Source organism: Lissotriton vulgaris, chromosome 11 (genome assembly GCF_964263255.1).
Source record: "Lissotriton vulgaris chromosome 11, aLisVul1.2, whole genome shotgun sequence".
Lineage (NCBI taxonomy): Eukaryota > Metazoa > Chordata > Amphibia > Caudata > Salamandridae > Lissotriton > Lissotriton vulgaris.
The window spans coordinates 1,108,571,111-1,108,593,079 of record NC_141699.1 but is presented as its reverse complement, the minus strand read 5'-3'; the positions used below and the strand labels follow the sequence as shown (position 1 = coordinate 1,108,593,079).

The 21,969-nt window shown below is 48.0% G+C and overlaps 1 protein-coding gene across 2 annotated transcripts in view; it reads right to left on the bottom strand.

Moving 5' to 3' along the window:
* LOC147684253 (putative cation-transporting ATPase 13A4) overlaps positions 1–21,969 on the bottom strand; it is a 296,688-nt gene that overhangs the window by 130,088 nt on the left and 144,631 nt on the right. For both annotated transcript variants that reach the window (XM_086944650.1, XM_086944651.1), the window contains one exon: positions 17,676–17,846. In XM_086944650.1, the coding sequence (XP_086800776.1) occupies positions 17,676–17,846 (171 nt within the window). The remainder of the gene's footprint in view (positions 1–17,675; positions 17,847–21,969) is intronic.

The following is a 21,969-nucleotide window of genomic DNA, read 5'->3' as shown; positions in this document are numbered from 1 at the left end:
TCACAGCTATGATACGGTGCATGAGAGGGGTCATTGAGCGTCGGGCCAGACGTGCCGTCCGTGGAATCAGCCCTAGTGTCACTTCCGCTACATTCTTGCTCAGTCTGGAAATGTCGTCCCAGCGTTTGTGGCAGTGTGTATGTCGTCTATTGCACACCCCCGCTGCTCGTACTTCACGTGCAATGCTCCTCCACACGTCCTTGCGAAGGTGCAGCTTTACCTACCATGATGGGAGACAAAAGGGTGGAAGTCAGTGGACAGTTGGCCAGTCACACAGATAGGAGCAACACATTACTCTCAGCAGCCATGCACATATCGATTCTTTAGTTGGTCACACATCACACCGCCAAGTTTCCAGAGCCCAGGTGCCATTTGACACCTCATGCACTACAACTTATCCCCCACTGCACTTACCGCCTGTCCGGGTGCGCCATACAGGCGTCCGTAGTTGCGGAGCACAGCGTCCACGAGGACATCCAGCTCCGCGGCGGTGAAGGGACGAGACCGGACCTCTTTGACTCTCGACATGGCAAGGTCACGGAGTATGGCACTAGAGCGGCAGTCGGTGGTCAGCTCCGCAGCAGCAGGTGGAGGTGATGGTCACAGGCAGCAGTCGGTGGTCAGCTCCGCAGCAGCAGGTGGAGGTGATGGTCACAGGCAGCAGTCGGTGGTCAGCTCCGCAGCAGCAGGTGGAGGTGATGGTCACAGGCAGCAGTCGGTGGTCAGCTCCGCAGCAGCAGGTGGAGGTGATGGTCACAGGCAGCAGTCGGTGGTCATCGTAGAAAGTTTGCTTTTGCACATCACACATATATAGGGCCCAGTGGCCATGTCAGTGGCATACGGCGCCAGCCATTGGTCCGCCGTGAGAGCGTGTTTGGAATTTGGCCAATGATTGGCCCTGGTGTTGCGGTGAACACCATACGGTACTTGCAATTGGCCAACCGTGGCCCATGTCCACACCTCCCATTGGCTGCACTTGCACAGACCGTCACGCTCACACACCGGCAACTGCACGTGCTAGAGACCGGGACGGAAGCATCATTTGCAACAAAGTTGTAAGAGTGGCGCCACCATGGCGGGGCACGTATTCGGCGGGGGAGGTGGAGGCCAATACAGCCATAAGCTGATGTGCATGCACATGCCAGTTCATGACCCCCTTACAGTGACATTGCATCAGGCAGCCTACACCGGCCGGCCCAGCTCTACCCACTACCGCCGTGCCAGGCCTAGCCCTTGACCGCCGTTGCGGCCGTGCCAACTACCGCCGCTTCAGGCCCCCTCCACTACCGCCGTGCCAGACCTAGCCCTTGACCGCCGTTGCGGCCGTGCCAAATACCGCCGCTTCAGGCCCCCTCCACTACCGCCGTGCCAGACCTAGCCCTTGACCGCCGTTGCGGCCGTGCCAACTACCGCCGCTTCAGGCCCCCTCCACTACCGCCGTGCCAGACCTAGGCCCATGACCGCCGTGCCAGGGCCGCCAGGGCACGGCGGTAGTGGAGGGGGCCTGAAGCGGCGGTAGTTGGCACGGCCGCAACGGCGGTCAAGGGCTAGGTCTGGCACGGCGGTAGTGGAGGGGGCCTGAAGCGGCGGTAGTTGGCACGGCCCCAACGGCGGTCAAGGGCTAGGTCTGGCACGGCGGTAGTGGAGGGGGCCTGAAGCAGCGGTAGTTGGCACGGCCGCAACGGCGGTCAAGGGCTAGGTCTGGCACGGCGGTAGTGGAGGGGGCCTGAAGCGGCGGTAGTTGGCACGGCCGCAACGGCGGTCAAGGGCTAGGTCTGGCACGGCGGTAGTGGAGGGGGCCTGAAGCGGCGGTAGTTGGCACGGCCGCAACGGCGGTCAAGGGCTAGGTCTGGCACGGCGGTAGTGGAGGGGGCCTGAAGCGGCGGTAGTTGGCACGGCCGCAACGGCGGTCAAGGGCTAGGTCTGGCACGGCGGTAGTGGAGGGGGCCTGAAGCGGCGGTAGTTGGCACGGCCGCAACGGCGGTCAAGGGCTAGGCCTGGCACGGCGGTAGTGGGTAGAGCTGGGCCGGCCGGTGTAGGCTGCCTGATGCAATGTCACTGTAAGGGGGTCATGAACTGGCATGTGCATGCACATCAGCTTATGGCTGTATTGGCCTCCACCTCCCCCGCCGAATACGTGCCCCGCCATGGTGGCGCCACTCTTACAACTTTGTTGCAAATGATGCATCCGTCCCGGTCTCTAGCACGTGCAGACAATTGGAATGTTGAACGCGGGCCGCGTATGGCCAGACGTCAACAGCGGAAGCAGTGCACCGCCATGGCGGCGTCAATGAGTGCATGTCAGCTGACGATGCACGATGCACTATGTTTAATTGTCTGCAGCTGCATGCTGAGGGTTGTGTGCATGATTGCGTGACTCCACACTTCATGCTCTATCCCATGGTTTCCATACCATGCCCATCGGTGTGCCACTAATGACCGTCACTTTTGGGTCATGTCACATGCCTTGTTGGCAGTGATGTTGAGGTGCAACAGAGTGCATTGGACATGTTGCAACACATCATGTAGCTGGTGGGTGCACATTGCTACGTCAATCCATGTTGTTGTGACAATCAGAGGTGTCACACATAAGCAAATCGAACACTGCCAATTACATGTTGGATAGAGTGCGGTGACATGTGAGTGAGTTGCACACACATGCGTTGTATGTGAATTGACTTCCATTCCATTTACTCCCACACAGGAGGGCTCAAAATGTCCATCGCCCATATACTGTGCTGGAGGACATGGTGGACGAGGAGGTGGTCCGGAAATTCAGGCTTGATCGACGTCGATTGCTGGAGCTTGTGAACAAGTTGTCTCCTCACCTGCAGCCGCGGAGAACTTATCCAGGCTCAATTTCACCCACCCAAAAGGTGATGGCGGCACTCCATTTTTTGCTACGGGAACATTCCAGTACACTATAGGACATGCCGGGGGAATGTCACAGGCCATGTTTAGCACGGTACTCAAGGATGTACTGACAGCCATGATGCTGTACAAGCATGAGTACATACATTTTCCACAGGCGGCAGAGTTGGCAGCGGTCAAGGCAGACTTTTATGCACTGGGTGGCATTCCACACGTTGTGGGTTCAATTGATGGCACGCATATTGCGATCATCCCGCCACGGGCACGTGAGCAGGTGTTTCGGAATCGGAAGCACTTCCACTCCCTTAACGTGCAGGTGGTGTGCCAGGCCGACAACATTATCTCACATGTGTGTGCAAGATTTCCTGGCTCTGCACATGACGCCCACATCATGCGGAGCAGCATAGTCCCACGACTGATGGCAAATCTGCGTCCGGCACAAGCCTGGCTTGTTGGTGAGTATGCTGTGGTGACTGGAGTGATATTTGGGTGGCTTGGTGTGGCCACATGTTCAGGTACTGATGTCTCTCTCTAATTCCCACATACACAGGCGACTCGGCTTACCCAAACAGGCCTTGGCTTCTGAGTCCAATTCGCAATCCCACCACAGCAGGAGAAATGCGATATAACGATGCCCATGGTAGGACACGTCGAGTGGTGGAACGAACATTTGGCCTGCTTAAGTCTAGGTTTCGGTGCCTAGATAAGACTGGAGGGGCCCTGCCTTACGCACCTGGCAAAGTATGCAAGATTGTGATGGCCTGCTGCATGCTCCACAACCTGGCTGTGCGAAATAACATTGCACTGATCTTGGACCCAGATGAACAGCAAGTTCCTCGCCCTCCCGACCCACCCATGTCGACTGATGAGGATAGTGATGAGGAGGAAGGTGTGGACCAGAGGCGCCAGCTCATAGCACGCTACTTCCCTTGACTGTAAGTGTGCCCCTCTTGTGCTGCTTGTGTATGCCCTGTGTAGGTTTGCTGCTCTGGTGTCATTGTGTTGGGGATCATCTATGTGTTTTGTTATGTGATGTATGCATGTGTGTGTGTGTCTTCATTTATGAGTACATGCACTTCTCCATGATGTGTGTAGTGTCAGCCATTCGTGTAGTGATGTGTGTGGTTTGTTGTAAGTTGCACTGCAGTGAGTTGGGATGAGTGTGATGCTGTTTACTAACGTCTGTTTGCGGGTTCTATGTTTCCCTAGGTCACTCCGTTGCGGCATTATTCTGTACCTGTTGGATCCCTGAACCTGGTTACGTCTGTTTCTGATGCAATCATGTGAATAAACATGGAGGCAACACATCATTGAGTGAGTAAGTGGTATTTATTTACAGATTGTGCATAGGTGTAGGTGCATATTTACAAAGGAGTGAAGGGGTGGGGGAGTGAGAGTCCAAGGTAATGGTAGATGAGATGGGCGTGCAGACACCACATAGGGTGGTGTGTGCCTAGTGCAGCAGGCCTGTGGCAGGTGGGTCCGGATACTTTCCAGGTTGGATCGGAGGCTGAGGTACTCCAAAGAGTCACTGTCGGCTCCTCTTGGAGCGTGTGTCATGTGCTCCAACACTGCTCTCGGCCACTTCCTGCCTCGGACGGCCCCTCCGTCTTTGTGCCGGCACGGGGTCAGCTAGGGGCGCAGGCTGATTCGGTAACACATCCGCCGCCAGGGGCGCAGTCGGTGGTGGCGGTGTTGTGGCCGGTGCCGGTGTTTGAGGGGGGGGGGGTGGTGTTGGCGGATGCCCTGGCGCTGAAAATGTCGACCAGTTGGCCAAGCCGCCTCTCGATGGCCCCCAACATGGCGGTGTTGTCCACAAAGTCCTGGTGGGCCCGGTCTGCATGTTCCTGGCTACGTGCATAGCCCGCCTCCACCCGGACTAGTGCTTCATGGCACTGTTGCACAGCAATCAGTGTTGTGTCCTCAGCCCTTCTTTCCGCCCTGCTCCTGCCTGCAGGATCTGCCCTTGCAGTGGTGGGTTGCCTGACTGTCTCCCTGCGTGGCTGGGATGGCGCTGGCCCAGCGTTGGCGGCGGGGTTGGGCAGGGCGGCAGGGGCAGAAGTGGTGGTAGTAGTGGTGGTGGTGGAGGTGGTGCTGGAGGCAGCTGTGCAGGTCCGAGTCGCCGGTGTTGTTGTGATGCCAGTGCCCGTAGTCGTTGTAGTTGCAGGTGTGACCTGCGTGCCAGAGGTCCCTGGCTGGCTGCTCGATCCGGCACCATCCTCTGCCCCGGAGTTGGCTGCACAATCGTCCCATGAGTGCTCGGAGTTTGGGGATGCTGGAGGCCTGGTGTCAATGGCGGCACTCAGATTAGGATCCCCTGCAAAAGAATAATGTGATGATGAGTAATGTTGCCTATACGTGTACATGTATTTATGGTTGAAATTCAGTCGGCCTTGGCACACACCCCACCCACCACCACCTCCCTCTCTATGGACATGGGGGCCTGTTGGAAGTAGGACTAGTGACCCCTCACACACCCCACCCACCACCACCTCCCTCTCTATGGACATGGGGGCCTGTTGGAAGTAGGACTAGTGACCCCTCACACACCCCACCCACCACCACCTCCCTCTCTATGGACATGGGGGCCTGTTGGAAGTAGGACTAGTGACCCCTCACACATAGGCATGGGCGGAAAATCCGTTCCGCTCGCGGATTTTGCGGATTTTCGGGAAATCCGCAATCCGCGAGATTTGCGAATTTCCTGAAAAATCCGCAAATCCGCGAGCAGCGGATTTTGCTCGCACTGCTCGCACTGTTCGCGTGAGTTCGCGCCCCGCGAATAAGTGCGAAATTGCAGAAATACGATTTTAGCAAAACTGAAAGTAACTACTTACCAGGTTCAAAAGTTCAGGCTCATCATTAGTAGCCATTTCCTGTAGTGCTTCCTGAGGGGCCCCTCCAGAGTTCAGTTGCCAGTTGCAACTATTATGTGACCCTGCTCTGAACCTCAGAATAGTTACACATATGCCACAAAGGTCCTGAATTACAGCTAAGGGAGACAAGCAGGAGCCAGGCTGGAAGTTAAAATCCATTAATCAGCCCCTAATTCATTATTGTCAGTTGGGGCAGGGCAGGTGTTGTAACTAATTTTGCAACAATGAAAGCACTTAGCAAGTGCAAAAGATCACTAATCAGGGCGCACTAAGGAAGCAGGTGCCAGCTAAAAAAATATTCTGTGACACATTAATCAGCCCCAAATTAATTCAGGTCACTTGAGGCAGGGAAGGTGTGCTTTGCTTTGCCAAAAATAATGTACACTGGACAACCAGAGGGTGTGGTGATGAAACAGAGGGTGGCATGGGTGGGCCAGAGGGTGGCATGAGTAGTCAGAGAGTGGCAGTGGTGACAGAGAGTGGCAGTGATGAAGAAGAGTGTCCCAAACAGGTTGGACACGTAGAAACAACAAGTTCGCAAAACTTGCGACCCGACAGGTAAGTTCGCAAATTGCGAAATTGTAAAAACCCTCGCGAACTGGCAGAAACACGGGCGAACACAAAAAAAAAAAAAATCCGCAAATTCGCGGGAATTCGCGGATTTTGCGGATTGCGAGTTTGCAAATCCGCAAATTCGCGGATTGCCAATCCGCAAAATCCGCTCATGCTTACTCACACACCCCACCCACCACCACCACCCTCTCTATGGACATGGGGGCCTGTTGGAAGTAGGACTAGTGACCCCTCACACACCCCACCCACCACCACCTCCCTCTCTATGGACATGGGGGCCTGTTGGAAGTAGGACTAGTGACCCCTCACACACCCCACCCACCACCACCTCCCTCTCTATGGACATGGGGGCCTGTTGGAAGTAGGACTAGTGACCCCTCACACACCCCACCCACCACCACCACCCTCTCTATGGACATGGGGGCCTGTTGGAAGTTGTAGTTCCGACCCCTCACACACCCCACCCACCACCACCTCCCTCTCTATGGACATGGGGGCCTGTTGGAAGTAGGACTAGTGACCCCTCACACACCCCACCCACCACCACCTCCCTCTCTATGGACATGGGGGCCTGTTGGAAGTAGGACTAGTGACCCCTCACACACCCCACCCACCACCACCTCCCTCTCTATGGACATGGGGGCCTGTTGGAAGTTGTAGTTCCGACCCCTCACACACCCCACCCACCACCACCACCCTCTCTATGGACATGGGGGCCTGTTGGAAGTTGTAGTTCCGACCCCTCACACACCCCACCCACCACCACCACCCTCTCTATGGACATGGGGGCCTGTTGGAAGTTGTAGTACCGACCCCTCACACACCCCACCCACCACCACCACCCTCTCTATGGACATGGGGGCCTGTTGGAAGTTGTAGTACCGACCCCTCACACACCCCACCCACCACCACCTCCCTCTCTATGGACATGGGGGCCTGTTGGAAGTAGGACTAGTGACCCCTCACACACCCCACCCACCACCACCTCCCTCTCTATGGACATGGGGGCCTGTTGGAAGTTGTAGTTCCGACCCCTCACACACCCCACCCACCACCACCACCCTCTCTATGGACATGGGGGCCTGTTGGAAGTAGGACTAGTGACCCCTCACACACCCCACCCACCACCACCTCCCTCTCTATGGACATGGGGGCCTGTTGGAAGTTGTAGTTCCGACCCCTCACACACCCCACCCACCACCACCACCCTCTCTATGGACATGGGGGCCTGTTGGAAGTTGTAGTACCGACCCCTCACACACCCCACCCACCACCACCTCCCTCTCTATGGACATGGGGGCCTGTTGGAAGTAGGACTAGTGACCCCTCACACACCCCACCCACCACCACCTCCCTCTCTATGGACATGGGGGCCTGTTGGAAGTTGTAGTACCGACCCCTCACACACCCCACCCACCACCACCACCCTCTCTATGGACATGGGGGCCTGTTGGAAGTAGGACTAGTGACCCCTCACACACCCCACCCACCACCACCTCCCTCTCTATGGACATGGGGGCCTGTTGGAAGTAGGACTAGTGACCCCTCACACACCCCACCCACCACCACCTCCCTCTCTATGGACATGGGGGCCTGTTGGAAGTTGTAGTTCCGACCCCTCACACACCCCACCCACCACCACCACCCTCTCTATGGACATGGGGGCCTGTTGGAAGTTGTAGTACCGACCCCTCACACACCCCACCCACCACCACCACCCTCTCTATGGACATGGGGGCCTGTTGGAAGTTGTAGTACCGACCCCTCACACACCCCACCCACCACCACCTCCCTCTCTATGGACATGGGGGCCTGTTGGAAGTAGGACTAGTGACCCCTCACACACCCCACCCACCACCACCACCCTCTCTATGGACATGGGGGCCTGTTGGAAGTTGTAGTTCCGACCCCTCACACACCCCACCCACCACCACCTCCCTCTCTATGGACATGGGGGCCTGTTGGAAGTAGGACTAGTGACCCCTCACACACCCCACCCACCACCACCACCCTCTCTATGGACATGGGGGCCTGTTGGAAGTAGGACTAGTGACCCCTCACACACCCCACCCACCACCACCTCCCTCTCTATGGACATGGGGGCCTGTTGGAAGTAGGACTAGTGACCCCTCACACACCCCACCCACCACCACCTCCCTCTCTATGGACATGGGGGCCTGTTGGAAGTTGTAGTTCCGACCCCTCACACACCCCACCCACCACCACCACCCTCTCTATGGACATGGGGGCCTGTAGGAGTGCTTTGGAGGTTGGTGAGTATGTGGACTGCATGCAAGGCTGGGGTATGTGGGATGTGTCTTCAGAGTTGTGTGGCCCACACCGTGTTGTTGTGTTTGTGGTGGTTGGTTGGTACTTACCAGCCTCTTCTCCCTCAGGAAGTCCATCGAGGGTGTCAGGGTGCAGGATGGTCAGCACCCTCTCCTCCCACTCGGTGTATGGTAGGGGCTCCGGGGGGGTTCCACCGCCGGTATGGTGGGCCCGGACGTAGTTCTTGGCTCTTATAGACTTCACCCGGGTCTTCAGGTCGTGCCACCGCCTCTGGATGTCTGCCTTGGTTCGCGGAACGCTCCCGGAGGCATTGACCCTGGTCACGATGCGGTCCCACAGGCTGTTCTTCCGAGCTATGCTCGTCTGCTGCACGAGGGACCCGAAGATGTGGGGTTCCACACGAAGGATCTCTTCCACCATTACCTTGAGCTCGGTGTCGGAGAATTTAGGATTTTTTTTGGGTGCCATGGTGCTCGGGGGGTGTGTTTGTGTGGAGTGCGGAGGTGCTGGTGTGTGCTGTTTGGGTGTGGTGTGGTGGGTGTTTGTGTGCAGGGTGTCTTTGGGTGTGGTGTGGTGGGTGTTTGTGTGCAGGGTGTGTTTTGGTGTGGGTTATGTGTCTGAATCAAATAGTTTGCTGTTTGTCAAGTCAAGTATTGTCTCCTGCTGTCAGCTATGCTGGGATGCAGAGGATTTCGGGAGTGGGTGGGAGTCAATTTATAGTCTGTGTGTTGGCCCTGTGTGAATGTTGATTGGCAGTCAGGTGATGGGCGGGTGTGTTGTCAGGTGTGGTCTATGCAGTTTTTGGGGGTGGGTAATTGTGTCTTGTGTTTGGTTTAGTTGTGTCAGGTGGGTTGTCGTCCATTTTGCTGTGTTTGGTGATGGATTCTGTCGGTATGTATGCCATTTGAATGACTGTAGGGATGTTGGACTTCCGCTGTGGAGCCCCGTTTCTCATTGCATTGCTACCGCCGCGGACGTTGATCGCGGTGACTACCGGGGTACTTGCGGAGTTATCCTAATTGCGGACACGGAATGTACGCAGGTATCGCGGGGGAGGTTGTTGTTCTCCTGGTCATGTGCGTACGCGGCGGTCGGTGTTTTGTGGGTTCCGTCCGCATGCCGCGGAATCAGCTGTACTTCGACCGCCGCGGACGGGGATTGTTGTGCTCCGTCCGCCGCGGACGGCGTTTCGGTCACATTTGATCCTAATCGCTAATGCGGTTTTTCCGCGGCCAGGTCCGGAGTATCTTGACACCTTCCACGGCGGACGGAGCACGTTTCCGTCCGCCATCCTAATCGGCCCCTAAGTATGAGTTACTATCTATATGAATAAATGAAGTGCTATTTGTATGTAGCTGAGTAAATGTAAATAGGATACATTGTTTGCAAAAGGGAGTAGGATGACTACATAACTGAATAGGATGTTTGATGATGTGTAATATCAATATAAGTGTATAAGTATATTTGATTGTGTTTTATTGATCATTGACAACTTGTATGAGTGAATCTATAGGTAATTGATTAGATGTGTGTAGAACTAGGAATCACTGAGTGGGTTTTTATGTTCTAGTATTAATGTGGTAATGGATTAAAATATGGTACTCTGTATTTTACAGTAACTGATGAAAGATTATAGTAGTGTATGATGAGGTATATCTGATTGTCAAAAGGATGATGTTATCAGTGATGTCATTTGAGATGTCATCAGTGATGTCATCAGTGATGTCACTGACCATGTCATGAATGATGTATAATGTGACATCGTCACCAGTGGATTGCGGGCGCGAGAGTTACAATTAGTACAACTAACTATAACGGAGGAATTTCAATGGTTTTGTATGAGTGAAATGTCCAGCTAACTATAACACCCCTAAAACCTATGGTTTTTTCAGTGAATTTCTAAGGTTTTTTATATGCTATTTCTTAACTATAACCTGCTTGAAACCTATGGTTTTTTCAGTGAATTTCAATGTTTTTTTAAATTGATAATTCCTAACTATAACCTGGTTGAAACCTATGGTTTTTTCAGTAAATTTCAATGGTTTTTTACACAATAATTCCTAGCTATAATCTGCTTGAAACCTATGGTATTTTCAGGGAATTTCTAAGATTTTTTAAATTATAATTCCAAACTATAACCTGCCTGAAACCTATGTTTTTTTCAGTGAATTTCAAAGAATTTTTAGAAGATAATTCCTATATAACCTGCCTGAAACCCAAGGTTTTTTCAGTGATTTTAAAAGTTTTATTCAATAACAATTTTTAAATGTATTAATTGTTATATGTATTTCTTTGATACTGAGTTACAATTTGTTTTTAAATATATTCATTTTTATTTATCTTATTATTTTAGATTACATTACACATTTTAAATATATATATTTTTTAAAGTATAATATATATATTTTTTATATGTTTTAAATATTTTTATAATATTTTATGTCTTCTTTCTTTTTACAATTTTTTAGTAGTCCCGCACCCAAAGCGCACCTCTTTATTGCTGCGCAGAACGTAGCCACCATTTTACAATTGTTCTGTAGGATGCGCGTAGGGCATTCGATGGGTGTGTATTTTGATGAGTGATTGCTATTCAACCCGTACGTGACTTCAAGCGCATACGCAACATATACTTATCACGCCACAGCGCGCACGTTTCCACATGACATCATCTACGTGTTCAATGCGGTAGGCACACGACTTCCACAACATTTTTCGATCGAAAAAAAGATATATATGTATTTAATATAAATATTACTGGGAAAAAAATATATATTCTTTTAGTTTTAATAAACCTATATTACTTTTAAATGCAATTTGGAGAAGTCGCGCTAGATGCGTGCCGCGTGTACGTATCCAACGCGGATCCCCTGTGACCAAAAAAAGAGATTTCATTGTATTATATACTAGGGGCTTACAGAGGAGGTCCTGCTAATAACAGGGGTACCCCAACCATAGTGTTCCCTAGTGTATGTAATTGTTGTCACTGTATTCTAAGTGTCTTTTAGCATAGCACTGTCTCTAGGACTGGTTAGTCAGAGTCAGGTACCACCAGTACCCATCTGAAAAAGTTGAGGGTACAGGAGGATTTTGCAACAAGGCCTCTTTCTGATCCTCTGTTTGTTCTTTCTGCTCGTCTTCCTGCACTTTTCTTCATCTTTGAGGACTTCTGTTGCTTTTTGTCTTTCTTTTTCTTCTTTTTGAGTGTTTTTGTCTTCTTTCTTCACATGTCCTACCTCTGTCGGCATAGTTATGAACTAGCATTTAAAAAAGCTTTGAAATTCACTTAAAAAACCATAGGTTTCAGTTACATAAAAGTTAGAAGTAGCATTTAAAAAACCTTTGAAATTCAGTGAAACCCCATAGGTTTCAGGCATGTTATAGTTAGCAGCTAGCATTTAAAAAACCTTAGAAATTCAATGCAAAAAACATAGGTATCAGGGGTGTTTTAGTTAGCTGGACATTTCACTCATACAAAACCATTGAAATTCCACTGTTATAGTTAGTTCAGCTAACTATAACTCGTGCGCCCGCAATGCACTGCTGATGATGTCACATGTTACATCATTCATGACATGGTCAGTGGCATCACTCATGACATCACTGATGACATCTCAAATTTGCCATGTATAATGCCAAAAACTATGTAAGATTATGTCAGCGTGAACAAAAATTCACCAGAGATAACTTAAAAAGTATTAGTATTCTCCCTAAGAAGTCACAGTAAGAGCTACAATGAGTTGTGTTGTGTATGTGAATTAAATCTTTCCCTAATGGATACCTGCAAACTTTACATCTGATGATGAGTGTCAGTCAATCATTCCAGGAATCCTGGTATGGGAAAGTGGATAATTAACTAGGGTGGCTGTGAGACCTTTCCAACTAATAATGTTACTATTCTGTGTCAGGTTCAGTTAGGATGAATGTAGTAGGTTTTAGTGTAAAAACCTAAAATTCTAACACAATGTTTTTGTAGAAATAATGACGGTTGCCATCTCGTGTGTCAAGCAGAAGGATTTATAAGTCAATCCAGATCAGTACTGAAAGAAATAAAGCAGCCGACACGTGTTTCAGCACAACGTGTTACAGTTATGACTCTTCATGGCTGGGAAGGACATAAAATGAAAAGTAAAATAAAAGAAAAACAAAGAACGCTCATTTGACATTATTACGTGAAGCAACGAGGAAATACAACAGGCGTGATCACAAAAGAAACACCCTGCTGACTGTGGAAACCCTATAATGTAAAAGTACATCGGTATAGTGACTTCCTAAATCATAGGAAACCCAAAACTGTGGGAAAGTATTATAATCATTGAAAAAACGTGAACTTTATTGATGAATGGGCAACGGAAGTTAGCCAATCTAAGAGAAGATAAAAGTATACGTTCATCATGAAAAACACGACCGGAATAATCTGTGCTTTGTATGACGATAGCTTAATATATCAGCACCTCAGAGATGACCAAACCATATACAAAACATCAAACTCGACGATCGATAATGTCAGGAATTAACGCATGTTTGTTGAATATTAGCCCCGGATCAAAGAAAAATAAAGTAAACATAAGGCATTGAAATAAACAGTGCTATCAAATGTTTGCACGAGATAAAACAACATTAAATGCGAAGCCTCCAAATGAAACAAAATATTCCAAATGGGCATATAGTCTTACATTAGCAAAGGTGTATGCTGTGGACGGCAGGAAATCTATGTAGCAATCGTGCATCTTGTAAATCATTAGTGCAGCAAACAGTAGGTCGGTTTATGTGAGTGAAAAATTTGTAAAGAGTTAGAGAGACAAGATAGACCAAAAGGGGACTTATTAGGTAGTTAATTACAAAAAGACTCTAACCCCACGATCTCGTAAGGACGGAAGACATGTGGTGTGTGTACCGCGCTTAAAGTATAATACAGGAATACGGTTAAAAAAAGGGGGGGAAAGAATGGCATGGACTCGGGTGCAGTAAGTCTATCAAGAATCCCAGCTACAATACAATTCGAAAAAATTATTTCAAGAATAATGTACCTGTTAGTTTCAAATTGAGGACAAGTAAATCTGTGGGAAAGGAGAGAGTAAAAGGTCCGAATAAGAGAGGGTTTACGGAATGATATAATTGTGTGACACGGTCTAATTGTAAATTAAATAGGGCTATGGGCACTTACCGACAAACCTGTGATAATTCCAACCCGGTTGCGGTCAAAAGGGTGAACGATCAAGGATAGAGATCGGGAGAATAAAAGTCAACATCTCCTTATGTCTCCGAGTAGAGTGACACGATAGAACTAGACGGGTGCATCCGTTACGGTGGTGAATCTGTAAAGAAATGTAAAGAAATGGCAAGAGAGAAGTCTGAACAGACTTTTCTTAAAAATCGGGGAAATAAATGGTATAAATGGATGGTCTAGCGTGGCTTACCTAAGCTCCAGTCACAGCGAGTGTTGCGCTCCGTTCTGTTGTTCTGAGTTATGGAGGCAAGTGTTTAAAGAAAGAATGAAAGATGGAACACTAGAACGAGTACGTTCAGAGAAGTGAGTATACAGCAAGCGAGGTGTTGTCATGAATGATGGAAGCAACAATTACGCTGATATGTGTAGAAATGATTGAATGGTGGAACACTTGAATGGAAATGATAAACAAGTGTCCACTAATGGAAGTGAGCATGAGGAAAACCGAGACCATGGGAAATAACGTGTTTTAAGCGATAATTATGAAGAACACAATTTAAAAATAGAATGAAGGAAGCAGTTGTAAAGTATTAAAAAAAAACGCAAATTCAAAAATGAAGTATAAAGTTACGAAGGCTGTACATTTTTGAGCATTCAGATATAGCACCGAAAATAAATATAAAATCGTAATGTGTGATACATAGGAAGACCGCCAGATTATGTTCATAGATTGTTGCTACTGATACACGTTGGGCTTTTTAGGATATATGTGAAAAGAGATATGTATTGTTTAAATAGATGTTTTTCTTGAGAAAACATGTCAAGGTACGGCTAACCACTTATGAAATCTGAGTATGTTCTCTCTTTTTTCTTTCTTTTTTTTAGATAATTGTGTGGCTTTCCGGAAGAAGGCGTTGTATACGCCGAAACGTGCGTCGAGTTAATAAAGATATTGCCACTTTTAACCCTTTATTTATATATATTGATTAAATGTGATGTGTTACATATTGTGTTTGATTTTTTAAATGTTTGTATAAATATCATTTGTTTAGATAATATGAGAAGAAATTATTAAAATGGTAACAACTTGGAATATATTTTTTCCGTCTAATTGTCATAGATCTAAAGTAAACACATCAATCCTCCACTGTAATAAGGGTAATTCAGTTGAGTTCTGACATTACTATGCCTGCTGCCGGAGCCAGGGGAAAGGCAGGTCACGGAGCAGTTGTTTAAAGCAACGAAAAATGTAAAGTTGCTTTCCTTTCTTCAGCTCTATTTTAAAAGCTTACGATGCCATGCAGAGAGAATATATTGATGAAGCACAATTTTTGTAAATAAAATCTGCTCTATGTAGTTCACCCAAATGCATGTTTTAATACAATGAGTGGAAGTACTAACATATAATATGAGAGTGTACACCCCGTAAACGGGCATAAGGCACAACAGTTTGATTGTATTAGTCAAAGTAATGAGAATAATGCTAATTGAATGTTATTATGTCTTCCTAACTGCAGCAAAATAAATGACAAAAGAAAAAGCTTTATTCTTCTTGAAAGTAGTGTAGGCTTTTAGAAATTATTCTCTGATTTGCAAAAATAATGTTGGCTTTAGAATTCTTCGGGGATGTGCTTTTCCGTGCTCCTGTCTCTCAAATGTTACAAATGTCCCTTAGAGTACAGATATTTAGCCTGAGTTTTAGAGTTCTTTCCTGTCTAGGCAAGGGTTATAGATGACATGAATGTAACAATTTCAAAGTTTAAATACATTTGTAGCAGGTGCTTTTCCTCTTCCTCTCTTGGAAATTATACAATATTTAGACAAAGAGTGTTTAGAAAATAGTAGTAAAGTCACTGTCAGAAGACTGTCACACCATTGTGAATAAACACTAGAGAGGCTTGCTGAAGAGAGAGAATGCAACATATTAACGTACGAAAGGAAGTAGCGTACTATAAAGATTCCTGTGGGAAAGAGTTCCTCGACTCGTTCTCAAGATTGGTGACCTGTCTCTGGGTTCGTGGTTTGCTGAATGCCGTGCTGGTTCCTAATTTCTCTGGCAAATCCTGCAAATCCCAAGAGACTTTCCTAGAGACTTTGCACATCATCGGCTGGTGATGCTGCTCTTGCTGTACCCTAACGGCCGTGGGGTTAGCTTTTCGCACTCATTGCACGCTTTGCATTAGTACTTCATTTTCGTAAGTGAACTGTGTTTAGCTGATGTTTTTCTCTCTCTCACTCCTCTATACCTGATGTTCTGATGATTCATGAATGAACTGTTATGATTATTGTGAATCTATTCTGTATTTGTATGAACCAAATAAGGACATTCTAATTTGTATTTGTGCTTGACAATTCATATTATGAAACATTAAGAAAAACTAATAGAAAAGAATAGTGTTTTTCTTCATTACTGAGTTACTGAGATATTTGGACATGTTCATAAGGAGAAATGTTTCGGGTATTTCTTCATAGTAGGTCCTCATGGCAAAATAGCATTCTGTCTTTCATTATTTAGTCCCTTTTCGCTCTACCAAAGCTTCATCAGAGGACCTTTGATATTGCTAAGTGTGTGATAATGACTTATGGGCCCGTCATTAGAGTTACGTTTCCGAATATTATATAGTGGTTGGTGTGGATTAGTAAGCTGACAAAAATCCCCCAATGCTTCCACTGCATCAATATTTATTGTTTGAACTCCTTAAATAGAGAAAAACAAGAACCTTTCTGCATCTTTCTACACATTTCAAGCTACTGCAGTTTTTTCCTTGCTAAAAAAACGGACTCCTATTCAACTGTTTCTATTATATATTGATAAGGAACATCAGATGAAAAACACAAAGGGCCTCATTTATGAAGCCTTACGGGCACTTTTGAGCCACCGGAACGTGCCACTGGCATATTTATAAGGCTACGTAAAACCACGTTACCATATTCTGCAGCGCACATAGAAAGAGGAAAAACCCTCCTGTGATTGTTTTTATGCAGGAAGGTTTCCATTCCTGCACACAATGCAGGACCCCTTATACCATGGTGCAAGGGAGCCTGCATTGGGGCACGGCAGCCCATTGCACGCCGGCGCAGGGGAAAAGGACCGCAATGCACTGTATCTAATAGATGCGGCTCGTAACTGTCCTTTTGTTTTGCCATAGGGCAGCGCTGCAGCAAGGCAGCAGCAAGGCCTGCGGCGCCACCCTACGGCAAAAAACCCATAAATGAGGCCCAAACGTGTTTCTCTATATTTGTGCTACTCTTGGAAAAGAAATTTGAACCGAATGTTGCCTCAAACTATAAACTTATATGTAATATATTGAAAGGTACAGAATGTATTTTTACACTTAATCAAACAGAAATAGTGCTTAGAATGTTTGCCATCTGTTCTGCATAGACATTGCTTGCACTGTTCCCTTTTCACGCAAGCACAGAAAAGGATGTAGGTTAAGTCACCTTGCTTTTACGTATGACTACAATATTTTTTGCGTTATTGCCAAAGGAATAAATACCAGCATATTTGCACATAATAAAGGGACATTGGAATATGCCTTTCACTAAATTGCTTTAAACTTCCGCCTGCCAAATTTTAAAGGTGGATGATATCTAGTTTTGTTTTCATAGGATAGAATTAATAATTATCTCTGCTGTAGACTCAGGAAGAGATTCATTGTGCATTATAAGGAATAAAGTACCCCCAACCATAAATAAAACTGAAATCACAAATCAGCTGCGAGTACAATAGCCATGAAGGTATGTTAATACATATATATCTACCATGACATAGACATTCCTGCATTCCTCTGGGCCCTACTGCACAATTTACACTTTCACCTGAATTTACACTTTCGTGAAAAGGCTCAATGAAACTAATATCACAGTCAAATGCAATGCTGATTTAGGAAACTTACCAGTTTGCAGGACCACAGCTCTCGCGGGGCCGGAAGCAGATGCCTTGCTCTGGATGAGGTTGGTGCCACAGAACAGGATGTGCCTCTTATAATCTTCTCCACTGTACACCTTCCAGGGCATGGAGCTGTCTGCTTCAGGTAATGGCATCTTTGTGACTGGAACACTCTCCCCTTTAAGGAAAAAGTAGGCTTCTGCATGACTTTGCTTACATACCTCTGGCAGAATTAAAACATGCTCAAGAGTGAGTCAATGAAGTGACATTTTAAACACAAATATTGTTCCTTATTCTAAAACGCATGCCTAATTGCGTCGAGTTCACTGTGCCACAAAGGTAACACCCTTTCACTTGCTTAAGAAATCACAATTAATATTCCCAGTTATTCAATGATTAAGAAGGTTAAAAAGAGAGAACAGAAATGTTGAGACAAGTGTTAAAGAGAGAGGGTAACAAATAAAGAAATAGAGAAGCAGAGCTAGAGACATACAAATATAGAGAAAGGAAAAAAGAGGAAAAAACAGAAAGCGCTAGGAGAAATGGGGAAAAAAAAGAGGAACGGCGTGTGGAAGAACGGGCAAGGGTAGCGATATGAGACAAGGAGTTGAGGAGAAAGTAAGGGAAGCAGAAGAAAACAGAATGAGAATGAGAGAGAGCACGAGCAAAAGAGAAGTATTACAGATCGGTTCACTTTCATTACACAGAATGCAGTGATTTGAAAAAGCTATTTTTCACAAAAATGTGACGTATTTCCGGGGTCTGTGAAATGTGGTTTCATTATAAAAATGAAAAGGCCCAAAGATGCCGAGCCTTACTGGTGTCAGGGCACCACAGGCCCATGCATACATGTGCCACCAGCTCAGAGCATGTGGTGAATGCATGCGTTAAAACCCCTGTGAATGGTGAATTCAGTGTGGTTTTACAATTAGACAAAAAAATGCCCATTCCATGGGGTTCTATACATAATTGCATGGTGCAAAGCCGAGTTTACTGGGTGGTAATGGTGAAATGATCTTTGCTATAGGGATACATTTCGTCTCCATTTTAGTTTTCCTTTATAACTTTACATCTTTGCGAGATGGTGATTGGAACATATTTTTCACTAACACCACGAAATGCCACACACACATTTATTGTAGTTAGACATTGTTGTTCTGTAGTCAATCAATCAATCCATCAATACATTTGTAGAGCGCGCTACTCACCCGAGAGGGTCTCAAGGCGCTGGGGGGGGGGGGGGGGGCGGGGGGGGGGGAGGGTGGAGTGCCCCTACTGCTCGAAGAGCCAGGTCTTGAGGTGTTTCCTGAATGTGAGGTGGTTTTGGGTCAGTCATAGGTGGGCAGGGAGGGAGTTCCACGTCTTGGCCACCAGGTAGGAGAATGATCTTTCTCCGGCGGTGGTTTTGCAGATCCATGGGACGGTGGCGAGGGCGAGGCTGGCGGAGCGGAGTTTGGGTGCTGGATTGTAGAACTTGAGGCGGTTGTTGAGGTATTCGGGACCTATGTTGTGGAACACTTTGTGTGCGTGGGTGAGGAGCCTGAAAGTGATCCTTTTGTTGACGGGTAGCCAGTGCAGGTCTCTCAGACGGGCTGATATGTGGCTGTGGTGGGGGATGTCAAGGATGAGTCGTGCAGATGTGTTCTGTATGTGTTGGAGTCTTTTCTGAAGTTTGACTGTGGTTCCTGCATATAGGGCGTTCCCGTAGTCTAGTCGGCTGGTGATGAGGGCCTTGGTGACCGTCTTTCTAGTTCCTGTAGGGGTCCACTGGAAGATCTTACGGAGCATGCGCAGGGTGTTGAAGCATGAAGATGAGATGGCGTGACTTGCTTGTTCATCGTGAGAGAGGAGTCCAGGATGAATCCCAGGTTGCGTGTGTGGTCAGTGGATGTCGGTGTGGTGCCCAGTTCTGTTGGCCACCAGGAGTCGTCCCAGGCGGATGGGGATAGTCCGAGGATGAGTTCAGTTTCAGACGGCTGAGTTTCATCCATTATGCAACCTTTTTTATTCCTTCCTGAAGGTTGAGTTTGGCGTTGGCTGGGTCTTTGGTGAGGAAGAGTATCATCTGGGTGTCGTCGGCGTATGAGATGATGTTGAGGTTGTGTTTGCGTGCGATGGTGGCGAGGGGGCTCATGTAGATATTGAAGAGGAATGGGCTGAGCGATGAGCCTTGGGGTACGTGGCAGATGATCTCGGTGGCCGTGGAGCGGAAAGGAGGGAGGCGGACTCTCTGGGTTCTGTCGGAGAGGAACGAGGTGATCCAGTCCAGGGCTTTACCTTGGATCCGGGCGTTGTGGAGGCGGGTTATAGGGTGTGATGACAGACTGTATCAGCAAAATCGCGGAAAGGTTGGTGAACTTACATCTTTCACACTTTCTTGAGTCTAATGGCTTGCTGAGAAACTCGCAAACAGGCTTTCGGCCTGGTCAGGGCACTGACACTGCTCTTCTGGCAGTTGTCGAAGAAGCCAGAAGCATCTTAGATTCGGGAGGATCAGTGGAAGTGATCCTCCTGGATCTCAGTGCGGCTTTCGACACTGTTAAACATCAAGTGTTGGTTCAACGGCTGTCAGATGTAGGGGTAACAGGAACGGCCTTGAAATGGCTTAAGTCATTTCTCACTGACCGGACTTACCAAGTATGGGAGGGCAGCGCACGATCATTGGCAATCCCCCTCCACTCTGGTCTGCCACAAGGCTCATCCCTAAGCCCCACATTGTTTAATGTGTATATGGCCCCCTTGGAGGATGTGGTTGCCCCATTTGGCATCAAAATTGTGAGTTACGCTGATGATACTCAGCTGGTGGTTGCCCTCTCCCAGCTTGCTAAAAGTCCGCGGACACGCTGCACGTCCAAAGTTTATACCTGGATGTGCCAATCGGCTTTGAAGCTAAACGGTTCAAAGACCAAAATATTGCTTTTAGGGCATAAAGGAGCCTCACTTCCTCCGACTAGCTGGCCCAGTTGTTTGGGCGAGCTCCCGATTCCAAAGGAGGAGATTAAGAGTCTTGGGGTCTGGCTGGAGCAAGATCTCTCTTTCAGGACCCAGGCGAAAAAAACGGCGGGAGTTTGTTTCGGTCTTCTCCGCGCAGCTCGGAAAGTTTTGCCCCTCCTTCCACCGCAATCTAGAAAGCTGCTTATTCAGGGGTTGATCGTTTCAAGGCTAGACTATAGCAATGCTATTTTTCTAGTTGCGCCTGAAGCAATGTTGAATAAACTCCAGCAGATTCAGAACGCTGCTGCATGGCTTCTCAAGAACAGTCCAATGATTTGGTCAGCTAAACCTGCACTGAAGGCGCTGCATTGGCTCCCAGTGCGCGAAAGGGTCAAATTTAAGTCCCTTTGCATTGCGCATAAAATTCTTCAGGATAAGGGACCTCCCATCCTGAAGAACCTAGTTGTACCCTATAAAGCAAACAGAGCCTTGCTTTCAGACCAGAAACATCTGCTTAGAACACCCAAAGTCAAAAAGGCTCGAACGGGGGGGAGAAGAATCTCAGTGAATATAGCAATTCTTTGGAACTCACTCCCCTTGAGGCTGCGTTCAGAGACCTGTCTTCTTAGGTTTCATAAACGCCTTAAAACGCACCTCTTCCCTAACTAATGCCTTTGAGCACGCTTAACTGCCTTCTTTTTGTTGCTCTGGAATAAGCGCTGGGATGCTCTAGGGTAACTATGCGCTATATAAAACTCGAAATAAATAAATAAAATAGTATCAAAGGCGGCTGAGAGGTCTAGGAGGATGAGTTTTCCCGTTGTCAAGTAGGGTCCTGATGTCGTCGGTGGCTGCGATGAGGGCGGTCTCAGTGCTGTGGTTGGCTCGAAATCTGGACTGGGATGGGTCGAGGGATCCATTGGCCTTGAGGAATGTGGTCAGCTGTTTATTGACGATCTTCTCGAACACTTTCTCCGGGAAGGGTAGAAGAGAGATGGGGCGGAAGTTTTTGAGGTCTTTGAGGGTTCGCTGTGGGTTTCTTCAGTAGGGCATTGATCTCTGCGTGCTTCCAGCTCTCTGGGAAGGTGGCAAACGCAAGGGAGTTGTTATGACGTTCCGTAGGTGGGGAGCGGTGATGGTGTCGGCTTTGTTGAAGATGTGGTGAGGGCATGGGTCGGAAGGAGAGCCGGAATGGATGGTGTTCATAGCTTGGGCGGTGTCTTCGATGCTGATGGGAGTGCAAGCACTGAGGGTGTTTGCAGGGGGCATTGGTTCGGTGGCTGGGGGCGGAGTCTGGGCACCGAAGATGTTGTGGATATCGGCGATCTTGCGGTGAAAGAACGTGGCGAGGGAGTTGCAGAGGTCCT